This window comes from Amblyomma mixtum, chromosome 3 (assembly GCF_055824585.1).
Source record: "Amblyomma mixtum isolate Tamu chromosome 3, ASM5582458v1, whole genome shotgun sequence".
Classification (NCBI taxonomy): Eukaryota; Metazoa; Arthropoda; class Arachnida; order Ixodida; family Ixodidae; genus Amblyomma; species Amblyomma mixtum.
Window position 1 is genome coordinate 80,300,128 of NC_143014.1, and position 16,983 is coordinate 80,317,110.

At 43.7% G+C, this 16,983-nt stretch overlaps 2 protein-coding genes across 11 annotated transcripts in view; one reads left to right on the forward strand and one right to left on the reverse strand.

The window, feature by feature from the left end:
• Usp10 (ubiquitin specific protease 10) overlaps positions 1–15,243 on the reverse strand; it is a 47,400-nt gene extending 32,157 nt beyond the window's left edge. For 2 of the 7 annotated variants that reach the window (XM_089579894.1, XM_089579890.1), the window contains exons 1-2: positions 15,106–15,243; positions 3,912–4,001 (exon numbers count right to left, since the gene is read on the reverse strand). In XM_089579894.1, coding sequence (XP_089436020.1) covers positions 3,912–4,001; positions 15,106–15,123 — 108 coding nt within the window. In that variant the 5' untranslated portion in view covers positions 15,124–15,243. Of the gene's footprint in view, positions 1–3,911; positions 4,002–10,254; positions 11,137–11,183; positions 11,232–15,105 lie in introns of those variants that run through there. The other 5 variants (XM_089579889.1, XM_089579888.1, XM_089579893.1 and 2 more) reach the window with 5 other exon arrangements.
• A 996-nt stretch (positions 15,244–16,239) lies between these two features.
• Sec5 (exocyst complex component secretory 5) overlaps positions 16,240–16,983 on the forward strand; it is a 39,256-nt gene continuing 38,512 nt past the window's right edge. For 2 of the 4 annotated variants that reach the window (XR_016290420.1, XM_089579897.1), the window contains exon 1: positions 16,241–16,977. Coding sequence is in view for 3 of the 4 variants with exons in the window: in XM_089579897.1 (XP_089436023.1) it covers positions 16,869–16,977 (109 nt within the window). In the remaining variant the exon portion in view is untranslated. Of the gene's footprint in view, positions 16,978–16,983 lie in introns of all 4 variants that reach the window. The other 2 variants (XM_089579896.1, XM_089579895.1) reach the window with 2 other exon arrangements.

The window sequence follows — 16,983 nt, forward strand, 5'->3', positions numbered from 1 at the left end:
GCGGGATTTCTGGGATGTTAAAGGATGCCGCTTCACGAATATCCTCCGGCAAGAATTTTTCAATGTGTTTTGTTAGAAGCAGAGTTAAACAAAATTCAAATTTCAGAATGTTAGAGCCTTTCCCTCTCCTCCCATCACTTTTTGCAAGGGTCGGCGCTCCTCCGCCAGCCCCCCCGCAGGAATTCCACAGGGGGCAGAGCTGCCTGACCTGCTGGAGCGACACTACTGACTGGCCGCGGTCACAGTTGCTGCACAGCGCCTAAAAGAATAACCATCAGACACTTCTGAATAGAATTATGCAGCAACATATGGCGGAGGAGGGCGTGAGCATGAAAATGTTAGTGGAAAGGACTCTAAAACTTTTGCTCACGATTGCGGGTTCTCTGCTGCATGTACCATCGGGGACAAAATTTTGCGGGATGCCGGAGCGGCGTTTTCAAGCTTCCTCTGCGCCACTAGGCAGCGCAGTGGCCGTGTCGAGGCTGTGATGGCCGATGATTGGGTGCATGTGCGTCCTATATTCGTCCGTTTGCCTGTCTGATAGCTTGTTTCGCGTGAGTAGCTAAAAAAACTGAGTAACGAAAAAAATATATAGGGGCCTACACCACGTCACTCTCAAAAGCCTTCAGTTGGTTTCACTAGACTGCGGCACTTAGCCCTTTTAAAAGCTTGGTTACTTTTAGCAGGGTAACTGGTATATAACTACGAGGGTAATCCCAAAAGTAAGGTCTCCAAAGGGCTGCGGCCGCAGGGAAACTATTTCCGTGGCTTCTCGCCACACTGCTGTGTTCATTGTTCCCCGTCTTCCGAACAAGCCATGACTCAACGCGAAAGCGACTGTCAATCTTGGCACGGCAGCCATTTGAAATGGAGCTCCCGTTTGTCGCTACCGCCAGGTGCGAAATTTGTGCAGTTATTCGATTTTTGAATGCAAAAGGCATTCCCCAATCGAAATTCATCGCCAGTTTAGGGAAGTGTACGGAGAGTCGTGCATGGATGTTAAAAACGTCCGCAAGTGGTGCAGGAAGTTCGCAGCTGGTCGCACTGAAATTCACGACGAAGGAAGAAGCGGCAGACCGTCAATTTCTGATAAGACATTCGCGAAGGTCGAAGAAATGATTCGGCAAGATCGGAGGATCACACACTATGAACTCTGCATTATGGTTCCTGGCGCTTCTAGAAGAACTATTCACAAGATTTTGACAGCAAAGTTGAAATATCGGAAGCTGTGCGCAAGGTGGGTTCCGCGAATGCTCACAGACGACCACCAACGGCAACGCGTTGACTCCTCCCGCGAATTTCTTCGGCGTTATGGAGATGAAAAGGAGTCCTTTTTGAATTCCAGTGTTACGGGTGACGAAACCTGGGCATTCCACTTGACACCTGAGTTCAAACAAGAATCACGTGAGTGGCCGCACTCCTCTTCGCCAAAGCGGCGAAAATTCAAGTGAACACAATCTGCCGGCAAAGTCATGGCAACCGTGTTTTGGGATCAAAAAGGGGTATTGTTGGTAGACTTCATGCCTCCTGGCACCACAGTAAACGCAGACAGATATTGTGAACCCTTAAGAAACTCAGATGGGCAATTCAAAATCCCAGAAGAGGGATCCTGAGCAAGGGCGTGAGTCTTCTCCCCGACAACGCTCGCCCCCACGTTGCCTGCCAAACCGTCGCTCTCCTGCAGCAGTTTGGATAGGACGTCATCAGCCACCCACCCTACAGTCAGGACTTGGCACCAAGTGACTACCACTTGTTTCCAAAGCTAAGAGAACATCTCGCTGGAAGGCGCTTCACCGACGACGACGAAGTGAAAGATGCGGTCAAACGCTTCCTCAACGGCATGGCGGCGAGCTAGTGTGATATGGGCATACAAAAACTGCCCCAGCGTCTGCAAAAATGCATAGACCGCAACGGCGATTATGTGAAAAAGTAGAAGAATGGTCTGCCTTTTAAGTGATTTGCAAATTGCTTAAAAGAAACGTTTCTTCCGATTTATAAAAGAAGTGGAGACCTTAATTTTGGGATGACCCTCGTATAAAATAACATAAGAAAATTCATCAGCAGGCAGGAAACAGGTGCTCGTTACAACATACATGACAGTAGCCAACAGTCACCTAGCCAAAGAGCATAGGGGATATCTTTTTTTAAATTTTTGATTTTCATTAATGGGAGATTAATAAAAGCAGAAGAAAAACAACCACATGCCGCCGGTGGGATCAGAACCCACGACCACCAAATTTCGTGTCCGGTGCTCTACCAATTGAGCTATGCCGACAGCTGTCCAATCTTCTGCTTTCAGGGGTATTTACATGTATACTCCGTTTCATACATAGCAGTCAACGCAGCCAAGGCTGTGGCGCCTGCTCGCGCTCCTCATCCGTATCGTAATGTAGTGTGCCAAAAGTAAAATTAGTAATGAACTTAAAATTAAACAAATGTTGGTCGATATTGCAGTACAATGATAAAAGTGTTTTATTTTGCAAAAAAGATTGCTTTTTCTTTTATGTTATTCGAAACAGAGTGCCTTAGTTTTTTGGTTTCTCTCTGGCCCCTCCTGTATCACGTTTTCGCAGCTAGGCCGGCCGGTCATGTTGTCTGCTTTCGGCTGCTTTTGCACGCCCTCTTCATGAACCACGGAACCTCATTGTCAGCTTCTCACAATAACAATGTCAACTGCAACGGCAAGTGCGCTAATATACGACACCACTTGTTGCATTCGATGGCCTGCGCAGCAGAATCTCTGCTCAGGGCCCAAATGCACAGCTTTCAACAATCCCCATCTCCCCGCACTAGCTCACACCCATAACACACCGAATCCGACATCGAATGCAAAACTTTACTACAAATGGAAGCACTTCAAAGAATTTTTCTTGTGACAACAGCTCAAAGAGGAGACCTTCCGAATCAGACGCTGCTCACTTTAAAGCCGCTGAGTACACCGATCCATGCCGAGTTGCCGCTAACTGAGGCTGCTCCGAATAATCGACGCCGTACTGAATTCTATTACCACACAATTAATGATTCATTGTGTGCCGCATGCCGAAAAGTCACTGAACGCCCGAGAACGGCACTTCACAATCACGTCCATCGCCAATACACTACACTGCCTTTTCCCTTCAAAACAAGTAAACTGCGCTGTGTTTTTCAAAGTAGGCATTAGAGTTTGACAGTTTCGACTTTGTACCTAATGATTCTTTTAAGAAAAATAGAAAAATAAATGCAAAAAAAAAAAAAAAAAAAAAAAAACCAGCCAAGCTGGGAGTCGAACCTTAGCCCCTTATCAAATGAGTAGACAGGCGCGCGCTTCGTACCACTCAGCCACGAAGTGAGGTGGACGGATACATTTTGCTTGTTTTTTGCAGCGGACTACTTTTGCACCTTTAGCAGCGTTGCCTGCTATGTATGAAATGGAGTATAGTGTAACCGAACACTGAAATCGTTCACCAGCGCCACCCTCGTCCATAGCAGTGGACGTAGTACGTCCTCTGTATTAGCGAGAATGCCATGTATGAACGTGTCCGAACGGTGAGGGCGGGAGCTGTACAAGAACCCTTTTATGCTAGATTCATGGCTTTTCATGCCTTGAAACAACTTGTCCAAAAAAAAAAAAAGAAAACTGGCAGAGATGTTCAATGAGACAAACTACCTATGGAATGTATTAACTTGCAATACTCAAAAAGTGATTCAAGGCTCCTTGAAGTGAGAATTTTTGCCCAGTTAGCAATTCTAAACAATTCTGAGTGGGTGGTCATTTACACAGAACATTTCAAGATATGACACAAATCTATCGAACTTCAGAGCAATAATAACACTAAATGAAATGGTGTAGTTTACATAATATCATCAAGAAATCAACCGTTTTTGCAATATATCAAAGTTAGCACACAGAATAGTTCGAGTGCACAACTCACCTCTACGCAGTCGCTTCCATTTCTAAGGGCCTCGTGTAGTATTTCCTTGTCTTTGTGTGGTATGTCGGCCCAGTTGAAGAATTCATAACTCTATAAAGAAAAGGGGAGGGGGTTGAAAGAGAGAGAGGGAGCACATTAAAGGCACTATTGCTCCTGCGCATGCCATGCACCATCTGCTTTTAAGGACTATGGAATGTTAGTACCCTTGGCAGCAACCTATAAGACTGGTCACCAAGCACACTCGCTCAAAATCCTTCAACTCTTTGAACCATCCACTTTTAACAGCTCAGCAGCAGCTAGACAGAGCAATTTCTTAGATGGGAACAAGCAAGAACATCATGAGCTGCTCAAGTCATTAACAGAAAGCCGACATTTGAATACGGAGTGGAATGGCTACTTTAAGCTAGTGACAATGTCTGCACTGCATAAGAAATTGCCACCAGCAGCTACACACCCGAAGCTTAGCTGTCTGAAGTGATCTACTGGGCAATTCTTTTTTATGTTTGCCGAATTTTATTTTAAACACTATGAAAGATAGGATGGTGTAGTCAGTGCAAGCAGACTGTACAGCTAAGCGACATCATACAGGTGTTAGAGCTCAATACAGTCGAGCCCACTTATAACAGCTGCAGTTCTAATAAGCGCTCCCTTATTACGAACAAGGGTGGTGCTACCGTCAAGATATGCATTAGGGCAATGGGACTGTGTCTCAGATACAACAAACAACCGCGGGGCTAGAATGAGGAGGCATCACAAGCGAGGCTCCGCAGTCGAAAACTTAAGCTTCCCATAAGTGCGCAGATGGAAGTGTGTCTCCGGGCGCCTGTGACACCCTCCTCTGAAAAGTATGAGGGGACCCAAAAACGTAGTAAAAATAGGGAAGACATTGCCGACAAAGCTGAAAATTTTTTCCAAATGCTGCTGTCGAAGCGGATTCCTTGAAAGGCCATACCTTCACTGGTGAAAGCCAGCGACTGGTAACATTGACAAGTCTCGTACGCTACGATGCTTTCGAATCTAAGTTTTCCAGCGCTACAAGCCAAACACAAAGGACTGCATAATGCCTGACTTTTTGTTCTCATGCGACGAGCATGCAACCAAGCATAACGTTCAATGGCGTAATGGGTATTGTGCACGATTTGCTAGCCGAGTGGCTTGTTGAGCTCGGCCATGACATAGCGAAAAGAATATGTGCACCAACTCGTGCGTGATAATGTTGCAGCGCCATGTGTTGCCTTCTATAGCTGTGGTGATAACACTCTTCTCGTCGACAGATGCCAAGTGCAAGATCCAGACACCGGACACGGCTGTCATTCACGTGCTCCAGGTGTCCTATCATAGGAGCATCATCCGTGCTCATGCTGATAGCAATTCATACACCAGATAACAATGCTCCGGTTCGGATATTTTGTTCGCTGCTGTGAAAATGATTAAGGCCATCTGGATGAGACTGACCATGGAGTGCATCAGAAATAGCTTCTGTAAAGCATGCTTTATGGGACAATTAACGAATGACACTGACAACACTGTTGAACATCTGCGTGATCAGAAGCATGCGGATTTGTAGCAACGTGTTGTTGATGCACAGATGGCCGAACATGATTTAGCCTGAGATGGCTTCATGGCTTCACACCACCCCTACAGATCTGCTGCACTAGAATATACCCATCTTAATTATTTCAGGGTCCCTTTGAGTTCGCTATATCCAAGGTGGCATACTAAGTATCATATCTGAGGTAGTATACTAAGTGCGTATCGCTACTATACCAAGTTTGATCGTAGCCACATGAGCAGGTGGACTATCTGTCACTGGCTACTGCCACTGGCAGTTGCCATTTGTGCCTGCACAGACCCTTCTAATATTAGCGAAAACGAATAAAAAATAAAGAATATATGTTCCGTACAAGATTGAGACCTAATTGTGTGAATTGCTTGCTAGAGAGAGAAAAAGAGAAATATGAACTTTTTTTAATGACCCGATTTTTCACTGAATTTGAACTCCATAGCGCCCAATTAACTCTCCCTTGATAAAAAAAGATAAAACCCCAAGACAAAGGGAACAGCTATATGTAAGCTTGCCTATAACAGCGTCTGCCTTGCACAGTACCACACCTTTCAACCTGAAGGCTTTCAAACTCGTAACACCTTCGCAACCGCGGGGACAAAGCCAGCAAATTTTTTTTTTTAACTGTCAAGTTGCGCTGCTTTTTTCGGTGCATGACATATGTTGTAGCTTCTTCACACGTAACGTTGCACGCGAGGAAACACACAAATGGCAAAAAGCACGTGACGAGCACAGAATTTCGACGTGCTGGAAGAATGGATGTATCATGTAGACGGAGTCAAGAGCACGCATTGGTTTCAGAGTGTTGCCAGAGTGGCAATTAAGACTCCTCCAACAAACAAACAAATTCAGCGACAATGCAATCGTCGTTCTAAATGGTGTGTAGCTCAGCTGGCTAACTGATGGGCGCAGGCGATAGGCACTGCCGCTTCGGGCCGGCAGCGAAGCTCTGAAAACGAAACTATGTGGCCACTCTCTCTACTGGCCTATCGCTGTGGGCCTACAGATGACCAAAACACCTGTAGTTGTGCGCATTACTTCCGGCGCAGGGGCGCCAGAAGTAATGCGCAGTTCAGGCCTGGAAACGAATTTTTGGCCGATCGGTTTGTCCAGCACGTCATACCTCGACACGGCACCCCTTCGGGAGCCGTCCGAATAAACGAGCTCCTGAGGCCATAGCCTTTACACAGGTGTCCCGTGGGGCTCTGGCGGCAATCCAGATTATCCGAATTAATGGCGGTTGAGGAGTAGGAATAAACGTTTTATTTAGCTGGGTCGCATTAAGCACACAGTGATCCAACTGCTGCTGCTAATTTCACAGATGGTACATATTCCTCTCTCATGGTGGCGAAAGGTACCACCGGCAACGGTGTGGCTTTATTTACAAAATTTCAAATGTTTTTCACAAATAAAATATATTTTCCATAAAACTACGGAAAGATTCGTAAAATCGTAATAGGGGCCAAAATGACATTTTACGGAAAATTCGAAGAGTTGGCAGCTATGTAATATACTGTAGCCAAGGTTTCATATTTTCTTTGTAATGATGCGTAAGGCATTCATATACATGGATCACAATGTGATATTCGCCTACGACTTACCAAGGGTGGTACAATGGTTCCCCAACCAATTTCATGCCATTTTTGAATTTCCTGCTCTTCACCTGAAGTGACACCATGCCTCAAGTTCGGTCTTGGTTACTGGTTGAAGCCTACGGCATGGCCTCGCTTCAACCAATGGTGAAGGCCAGTAAATTCAAAAATGGAACTAATTTGGGAAGGAATCATTATATTATACCGACACTGTTTGATTATAAACGCCAAGTGATAGCTATGATGTCAAAGGTCAGTACAGTAACGGCAAGGCAAGATAAAAACTACAAAGTAATTGCTGCTTCATTTTTAATTCACTAAAACGCTAAAAGCAGCCTGCCTCAAGAGCTGGAATCATAATGAATGAAGATGTCGTAATTATATATTGCAGTCTCATCCCTCACGTGACCTATACTGACCTTCGATGTTATAGCCATCATTCGAGAAACGAAACCAAAATAACATTATAGAAGAACGATTATAGACTACCTAAATCATGGTAGATTTTTCAAGGGAAAAAAATTTTTTAATGTATTTAAGCCTCATTAATGTAGAAATTCACTGAACAATGGAGAAATGTACAAAGCTCTTTGGGGGCCATGTATTTTTGTCGAGTTATCGTGGACAGCGATGAGAAAAAAATCTCGACAGCCCTAACCAGATCTTATCCTTCTCTGTATTTTGATTACAGGGCACCAGCAAAACACACTGGGAAAGCGAAAATTCCCAAGTGATGGCCTTTCATTTATTCTGCGGCTTCATACTTTAAGGTGCCAAGGAGTCCGGTTGACACATGCCTTACTATTTGCCATACAGTATAAATGGCCGCGAAGAAAACTGCTGCATGTGCTGCATTCAAAACCACTTGCAGCAGCTGTCAAACGACATACTACACGCGAGTATTAGAGGTTCATAAACATATAACAAAAAATATTTTAGCTTTCAAATTACTGAAGTTTCAGCATATATGGCTTAACCACCTAATAGTTTCTTTCTGAAAAGTTTTTTTATTCATTATTACAGATGACCAACTTTATGAACATTTTTTTCAGGGATCAAAGTATCCAATTAACGAGGCATGACCCTGAATATTGAGGAACACTGGCACAAAACCACTCTACTACATCAGAACTTCTAATGCAAAACAACACAAACAAAGCTCTGCACCAATCAACAACTGACGGAACAAAGCAAGGGACAAAGACAAGCAGCTACAAAAGCAAAAGGAGACTTCACTGCATCTCAAGGGGGCCCAAGCTACGAACCTGGACCCATTTGCACAAAGCAATTTACACAAACAAGTTTCCTGACTAGTCTAGACTTTTTCGCAACCTAGACCCTTCGATGGATTTGAGGCAAGGAAAAGAGCACAATGACTATCTCTGTCAGTGGACACCTGAAATGTGCAGCGAGAAAAAAAAAAAAAACACCAGCTGGCAACTAAAGCTTTTAGGTGGTCCTCATGGCACGATCGCGATGTCCCATCTAGACAATGAGCCAGTTATGAGCATTTCCTTTCATTAAATTCGGCAGATGGTCTAAACCAGGGGTGGCCAAACTGGCTCCTTGCAGGTCCAAGTGCAGCTCGCGACTCTTTGGCATCTATACCCCCCCCCCCCCCCCCCCCATTTCTGCCTCTAAAGCAAGCCGAACTTAAGGCGCTTGCTTCACGAACAGGGCATCACAATTGAGAGGCACAGTGAGCAATCACTGCACGAATGGGATTCACTGTTACCAGCAGCTTTGTTGCAAAAAATAAAAAAAAATTGCCACACACCCTTATTACTGAGCTCTTAACTAAAAAAATTTTGTTATGGCTCTATGCATATATCTGTCTGCCCACCTCCGGTCTAGACTGAATAAGGTTGGACAAGAAACTAGACTGACCACATTGCTTCGTGCAAGCAGGACCTGGTTTTAAAAGGGACCCTGAAATGATTCCGATGGGCATATTCTAGTGCAACATATCCTTAGAGGTAGTCTTTGTGGGCATTCAAGTCAAATTTGAAAGCTCTGCATGGACCCTATAATTTAGAAATTTTTAAAATTGCAACCGATTCGGGCAACACCTCAAAGACCCCATACCCCAATGACATCAGCGGGCAGACTAGGCGAGCGAAGGCTGTGAGAAGTTGAGTAGGACTGGGCATAATAAATAAAATATCTTCCAATATCGATACATTATAACCACAAACATTTCATTTCCAATGGTGATACAAGATACAGAGTTGAAATTGATTTCCGATACAGATACTCAATAGTGTACCTTCAATATTTGGATAAATCACAAAAATTGCCCGTATTAATAAAGCTGGTAATGTGATTAGCTAAGTTAAGAAACTTCGCCATGATTTCAGGAATTTTTGGTGTATTCACTATTCCGGCTGCACAAATTTCTGTAAGTTCGACCGACTGTGCGTGCAGCTGGTTTCTCTAAAACTTTTAGCAATCGACTACGGCCATGATTACATCAAAACCTGAACTACTTCGTGAACTTGAAACTTTTTCTGATGCTTTTTGTTTGTTACTGCAGTATTTAACAGACTGCCTCTATCTTTGCTCTGTGCTAAAGCTCCATTGAACGGTATTTTCCCCAGCACTGTGTTTAACAGACGTCTGAAGTTGAACATTCTGAGTTAAAAGCTAGAACAAAAACAACAAAAATTAAAACTGCTTGAAGTTTTTTACTAAGCAGGTCATATCTTCCTTTCTACGCATTATAGATAAGTTAGCACATAATATAGAAAGGCACTTTATATACTATAGCAATTTTATTAGATTTTAACAAAGCGTTTGACTCATAAACATCAAATACTTTAAAATTTACCACATTACAGAACAAGGGGCATCACACTTCTATTATTATGCAGCTATTTGTTCAATTGTCTGCAGTTTCTTATAAATAATGCTGCCTCGGGTTCTGAATTCATAAAGTATGTTCTTCGGGGGTTTATACTAGGGCCTTTATTATTTCTTCTATATATTAATGACATCACTACTATCCCAGGAACTTCAACCAACGTACTCTTCCCTGATTATAAGACTGCTTTCTTTTCACCATATAACTTACAATGGCTTAATAATCTGTCGAGGTGGTTCAGTGCCAACCAACTACAGTTAAAAGTTAATAAAACCAAATATATGATCTTTTCAGCTGTCAACAAACCAATAAGGGTAAACAACACACCCTCATTCCAGTCTTGTTTACAGGAGAGTGTTCCAGTGCATTTTATTCACATCATGTAGACTTCGTAACGAGCATAACTTTCCGATACATCGGTATGAAAATAAATTGAGCTCCTTTCTACCAAAACACCTGAGAAAGCAACTATATTTTACTGCTCTCCAGTCACGTGTGCATAACTGCTTGCTGGTGTGGGGCACGAATTCCAAAACAAGCATGAAAAAGATTTATCACAAGATATGAATCTCCTTCAGGATACTCTAGAAAAAGCCAAATACTAAATATTACAGCCCTCAACAACCATTGACTGTCAGAATTTACATACCGACAATACAAAATGGACCTTGCAGCATTTTTAAACGCATACATAACACAGATCCGTATTGCCTCCTCAGAAACATGAACTTTATAAAACCTTGAATAAGAACCGGGTATGGAATATTGCACATATTTACTGTGGCGCAGAAGACCCAGTAAGGTGACATGAATGTCACCTTTTGCCTTGGTTCCACAGCAAAAAATTGTATTTGCCAAAAATTTAATGAAAGCAAGATTTTAAATCTGTTATTTAGATTAGATGCTACTTTCAGTCAATGCTATCAAGTGACAGCATTTGCTAAAATCACCAGTCCGAAAGAGCACTGCACTGTAGCCATGCTATCAGAGAAGCAAACAAACAAAAAAGAACTCTCTAGAGGAGCAGACAACATGTTGGATTTTATAAAGGTGCCTTTTATCAACAGATAAGAATGAAGCATACAGCCACGTCAACTCGATCATGGCAGTACAGTTAAGAAACTCAATTTTCACAAATGCCTCTTGAGAATTATGGCTTATCGCATTTGCTTCTCAAAAGGAAAGGATATATGTCAGCTGATGCATTTGACGCCGTCAGCTCTGATGACCCCATTGACTCAAACGTGGATGAGCACCTGAGAATAATGACAGAGGTTTCCATTTCTGACGGCAACCACACCAACCTGAAATAGAGACGAAGGGGTGTTGTTTTTACCATAACGGTAAGTCTGTCTTCTCAATCCTTCTGTCACTGAGTGTGCAGAAGCTTTATGGTTTATAGGGGTTTTAACGTCTCAAAGCGACTCAGGCTATGAGGAACGCCATAGCGAAGGGCACCAGAAATTTCGACCACCTGGGGTTCTTAAAAATTAAACCGCCGCAAGTCGCCTTATCTGCCAAACAATTAACATATGAAGAATTAAGACTGATGGCGCCAACGACCCGGGCACCGTCTAATTGTACTACAACCCACTTTTCTCAGTGTGCTACCACCTGAGCGAGCGCTGCTGGCCCAAAGTAACTCACAGCAGCCTCAGAATATGTGGTACATTTTAATGCCATAGCACTTAGGTTGTCATCTCAAAAAATTGAAGGCTTCTGTCACAAAATTCCCTGACCGGTCGAGAGAGTCCTGACATCATCAGCACAGTCAAATGTGAAAATGTGAGGACCCCCATAATTTAAAAGTAGCCCCCGCCCCCCCCCCCTAAAATTTCGAAAAAAGGCCCACCCCAGAAAATGAATTGAGATGGATAAATATAAACCATACGATAATCCAATGCAAACTACTTGAACATTCTAGAAGGTGACTCATGAATCTATATAAGGGCAATGGAACCGGCTCCAGCCAAAGTTTTCACAACAAAATCGCAAGAACCTTATATACACTCTTTGTGGGCACCGTAACAGGCGACCAAACTCCTATCGCAATTTCTTCTTTAAGAATGTGGTTAAGAAGGTCTCCATATTTTTTTTTTAGTATTGAGTATCACAAAAATACACGATACTCTAAAAATACATATTCAATACCAGTATTTTCATTCTTGGCAAGCAATACCTCATACTGGTACACAAAATGTATCAACAGATAATATCAAAGATATGTGCATCGATATTGCCCATGCCTTCCCAAGAGGCAAAAAAAATAATAAATAAATAAACTGTGGAGTTCAATGTCCAGTAGTGACACATGAGCTATGAAGAAAGGCTGCAGAGAAGGGTTCCAATTAAATTTGGACCACCTAGGGTTCTTCAGCGTGCACTGACATCGCACCATACAAAGGCGTTTGCGGCCAGAACTGAACCCACAATCTTTGGTATAGGCAGCTGAACGCCAAAGCCACTGAGCACGTAACACCAGTCATTTAGCTTTACTTAATTCAAAGTTCAAAAATGATTTGATTTCTACGCAATTATTAGCAGCATGAAACATTTGTGATGAACCATGTTTACTGGCATCATCAACACGAGAAACATTACACGAAAGGTAGAGGAAAGATTCTTTCATTTTGCAGTACCTACAGTGACGCCGCCTAAAGCCCAAGGTTATCACAAAGCCACTCCATTAGAGTGGCAGCAGCTGATAAGAATGTTCCAAGGCTAGCACCTAATTTTTACTGCCATATTGTGACAGCTTACAGCTGTGCAACATTCAGTCCAGTCTATGCAATGCTATATTAAAGGGACACTGAGTAAAAATTAAGTTGGCCTATCTTGATAGGGTACAGTGTTCTGATCACTAAGAGACCATTCTGACTGAAAGCGGAAGTTCAATAAACTATAACATGCAAAAAAAAAGTACAGGTGTCGCCATCACCAGCCGATTTCACAAGTACGTTGACACAGACCTTAGAACCTGTGCCACACCATAATTCCATTCAAAACTGTGGCAACCAGTCCTCAGTGTAGATGTCACCAGTTTGAATTGGATGGCGGGTTAAGTTCTAAATTCAATTCTCTCAGCCATAAATGCATCTTTTGCTGCCACACAAATGCCAAGGTACAGCCTTTGTCAAAAGTTTGTAGCCCAGGGGGTTTGCTTCTGAAGCACACTGTCTGGTTTGTAATGCATCTCCAGAGCTCCAAATTCGCTGAAGGTAAGAAGATTTCTGGTCCTGCCTCCTCCAATGGGTAGGACTGCCACGAATGTTACAGGAGTCCCACTGCAAGGCTTAGAAGCAAACCCCCTGGGCTCTAAACTTCTGACAAAGACTGTACCAAGAATGAGCCAGACAATCAATTTTTACTCGGAACAATAACAGGGTGCAGTTCTCTAATGGAAAAAATTAATTTTACCACCCTATTTACAGGCACCCTGAACTTAAATATATGCAGCTTAATCCAGAGTGCGTGAATTACACAGTGCAGCGTTAATTCTTGAAAAATTAGTTCTAGATGTAAAGAAGCTAAATTTCTTGAGGTGCATTCCACCCACTACAGCACTCAGTGGTTGGGCACTCTGCTGCCAAGCTCGAGGATGTGGGTTCAATCCTAGCCCCAATGGCAGTGTTTCAATGGAGGTGAAATTCAATGAGGTGCCCTTGTAGTCTGCAATGCCAGTGCAAGCTTTAGAAGCCCCATGTGGTGGAAATAATTCCGGAGCCCTCCGCTACAGCACCTTTCTCTCTTCCTTTCACTCCCTCCTCCATCCTTTCTCTAACAGCACGGTTGAAGTGTGCACCAAGAAGTGAGAGTTACTGCATCTTTCCTAAAAACCAATTTTTGTGTTTCCATAACTTTTGAGGGTGGCTTTACAGCTGATGCCAGTGCTACTACCACACATAGCCTAGATCAATATAAGCAATAAATTGCAAAACCTCATAACTGATAACTCACTGTGTTCTTAAAGCTAATGTAGGCTTTTGCATGATTTCCAAGCATCACAGTCTTCTTAGTTCTCCTGTATGATTGCTGATATTGACAAGTCACGTGATGGAAGATCACAAAACTTGGCTCTTAGCTAGCATTAGCTGACCACCGAAGAGAAGCTTACGAAGCCATGCTTGATGAGCACACGGTCGAGGCCAAATGAAAATATAAGGATAATGACTGCGTGTATTACCCTAAGTATCATACAAACAAATATGCCACACCTGCATTCAAGATCCCAATTTTTTAGCGATATTTGTTAGCACTTCATGAACGCGTGCTCCCGAATCATACCTATCCTGTTCTACTTGTAACGTTGGCAGTCCACTGTACTATGCAATCAAACCATGTGTTCCTCCCCCTACTTGCGAGAATTCGCAGTCTCACGTTACCTTGGGTAATCATGGAAGAAGTACACATAGCTCAGTACACCCAAGTTATCAACCTGAAGTCGGTCAAAAGTAAACACGTCTTTCAAAGAATAATGCCCACTTGCTTCGAGGCAGACAAGGTGAGCACAGAACGCTGGCTCAATAGGAAATTTTCAGGAGACTAAAGATGACATGAACACTGTCTAATCTGAAGAATCACCCTCAGTTAGAAACCACTTGTAGCGGCTTCCACGGCGAGAGGAGATGGATTACAGCTATGGTAACCAGGCAAATACCCATTCAATCCGTTGAGTAGCTGCGCTGCAGAAACATCCGCTCACACAAGTCTAGTCCAACTGATTGTGCATAAGGCAGACCCGCGATTGCAAATGCAACTGCAAAAACCTGCCGTCGCACGATGACAAAGGCGGGACTTCCTTTTTTCGGCGAGTTTGTATTCCTTTGCTCATACTCTCCCCCAACATGTGCAGTCGACTCCGATCAATCAGTTGGTGGGCTATGTCAAACATCAAAAATTAAGCTAATGCAGGCATACAGCCTTCCGCACAGTTCAGGCTTACTACTAAAGCTGCTGCAACATATTTCAACAAAGTATGTCAAACGATCGACACACAAAAGAGCACGTTGAACACACATTTAGGGTTAAGCAGTAGGCCTAAAACGTTTCTAAGCTCGGACGTTTCATGGGCACCGCAAAAGCAGTCGATAACCACGCTGGCCATGCCAGTGAATCCCGGCTGCTTCAAAGGTGCCCATGCCAAGCACTTGACAAAACCTGTTCAATAACTGCACTCACCAAACGCGAGTCGCCCATGGCAGAAACGTCTGCGTCATGGCACACTAACGCCGCAAACCGACATGTTTTTCTAAAAATGGCGGAGGAGGTGGCGGCCGGAGAACGCTGGTGGTTAACATTGGCCGGAGCACGCGCTGACACCACGTGTCCGGTCTAGCAACAATGTAACAATGCATCGAAAGTCAAAAAAGAACTGAAAAAAGTGAAGTAAAATTGTATTTCACTAAAATTAGGTTAAAAATGTCGTATATTGTATACTAATTGCACTAAATTTTAAACTGCATGTTTTAGTTATCAATATATTCAAGTGTGAATTCTGCAGAGGTCAGCACTGTCAGCACCGGTTTGAGCTTTCGGCTTCTGGTCCTTCCGGCAAGGTCTATTGAAATAGGTCGCGAAGCCGGAGCCCGAATGCGGTCCAGAACCAAGTGCTAGCGACATCAAATTATGAGTGGAACTAAAGCGCCAAAATGAAATGAGTGGACAAACAACTAGAAGAGGAAAATAATTAGGACATATTTTGTGTTTCAAAAGCATTCAAAAACAATTGCAGTGATTCCTTTTTAAAATATTTTAGTTGTGTGCATTTTGTTAGAAAGTATAGCGCTTGCTTAGTAAAAATTTATGACAGCGTTCGCTCAGAGTAGCGTCAATGGCAGCGGGACGATGCCAAGGTTGACGGTGCTCTGATGTAATACCCTGGTCATATCTTTTGATCATTCTGCTTGCTTTTGTTTGAAACTCGATTCTGCTAGCCCTACTTTTTCCTCGTTGCTTGTTGCTCGAGTTCTTGGTGTGCATCGTTCGTGTACAGTTTCCGCTTTTGCCTTTTGCCAGCGCTTCTGTTTAGTTTCGTTCCGTTGGGTGCGGTTCTCTCGCTTTTGCCCCCAAAGGGCATCGTCTGTGGCCATGGCGCCCCCGTACGCAAAAAAGAGGTGTGCGGTTGCACGATGTGCGAGCGATAACCTGTCTGGCGGCGTCACATTTCATCGCTTCAGCGCGACACCTGCGACATTCAGTGCGACACCTGAGGTGAGAACGAAGGAAAAAGGCACAACGAGAACTGACTACCTAAAAATAGCGTTGGTGGTCGGCACTCGTGTCTTCTTTCTTCGTTCTCGTGTCGGGTGTCGCGCTGAAGCGTCGCGGCGTTCAGCAGTTTATTTTTCCCGCCAAGCAGCACCTGACGCTGACGTCACATATATGACGTCACTAAAACACGTGACTTCGACGTCGCGTTTTTGTTTTAATTATGACGTCAGTTTTTAGTTGTCCACGCATTTCGAAGACGGCGCTGGCTGCGCACCACAAGCCGCCATGTTTTGAACGTATGGGCTTCTATGGAGCCTACGCTACCATAGTACATCTACCTTGCTTCCGGCGCTTCCGGGGTTTCCAACCTGCCTTGCCGGCTTTGCGAGCTTACTGTGTAGCTAAGTGGCTGAGTTGAGTCGGTTTAGATTAGAGTATTATTACTGTCGTAGCCGCAGACATGTAGCACCAGTGACATTAAACCAGAAGTGCTCATGTGTGATCTAAGTGGGAGTGCGCCTCGCTTGATTACGTGTCCGCCCATCATTTCTATCAATATCTTCCGTAGCTGGTGCACGTCTTAAAACGCCCATTTTTTAAAGTATGATGTTGTCGGGCGATTAACCACTGCCTGAGTTTATACGCTTACATCGCGGTCTTGCAGATCGCTATATTCTAGTTCATGTTCATACCGCTCTTGGTTTGTCGTCTTAGATAAAGGCAATGATATAATGGCAGAGCCTCCGAAAGTGACCGGTCTGTCCCCACTTGAAGGGCCCCCAGGAACCAAAGTTACCATTCGTGGTGAGAACTTGGGCTTGGACCAAAACGACTTGCTCAGTGAGT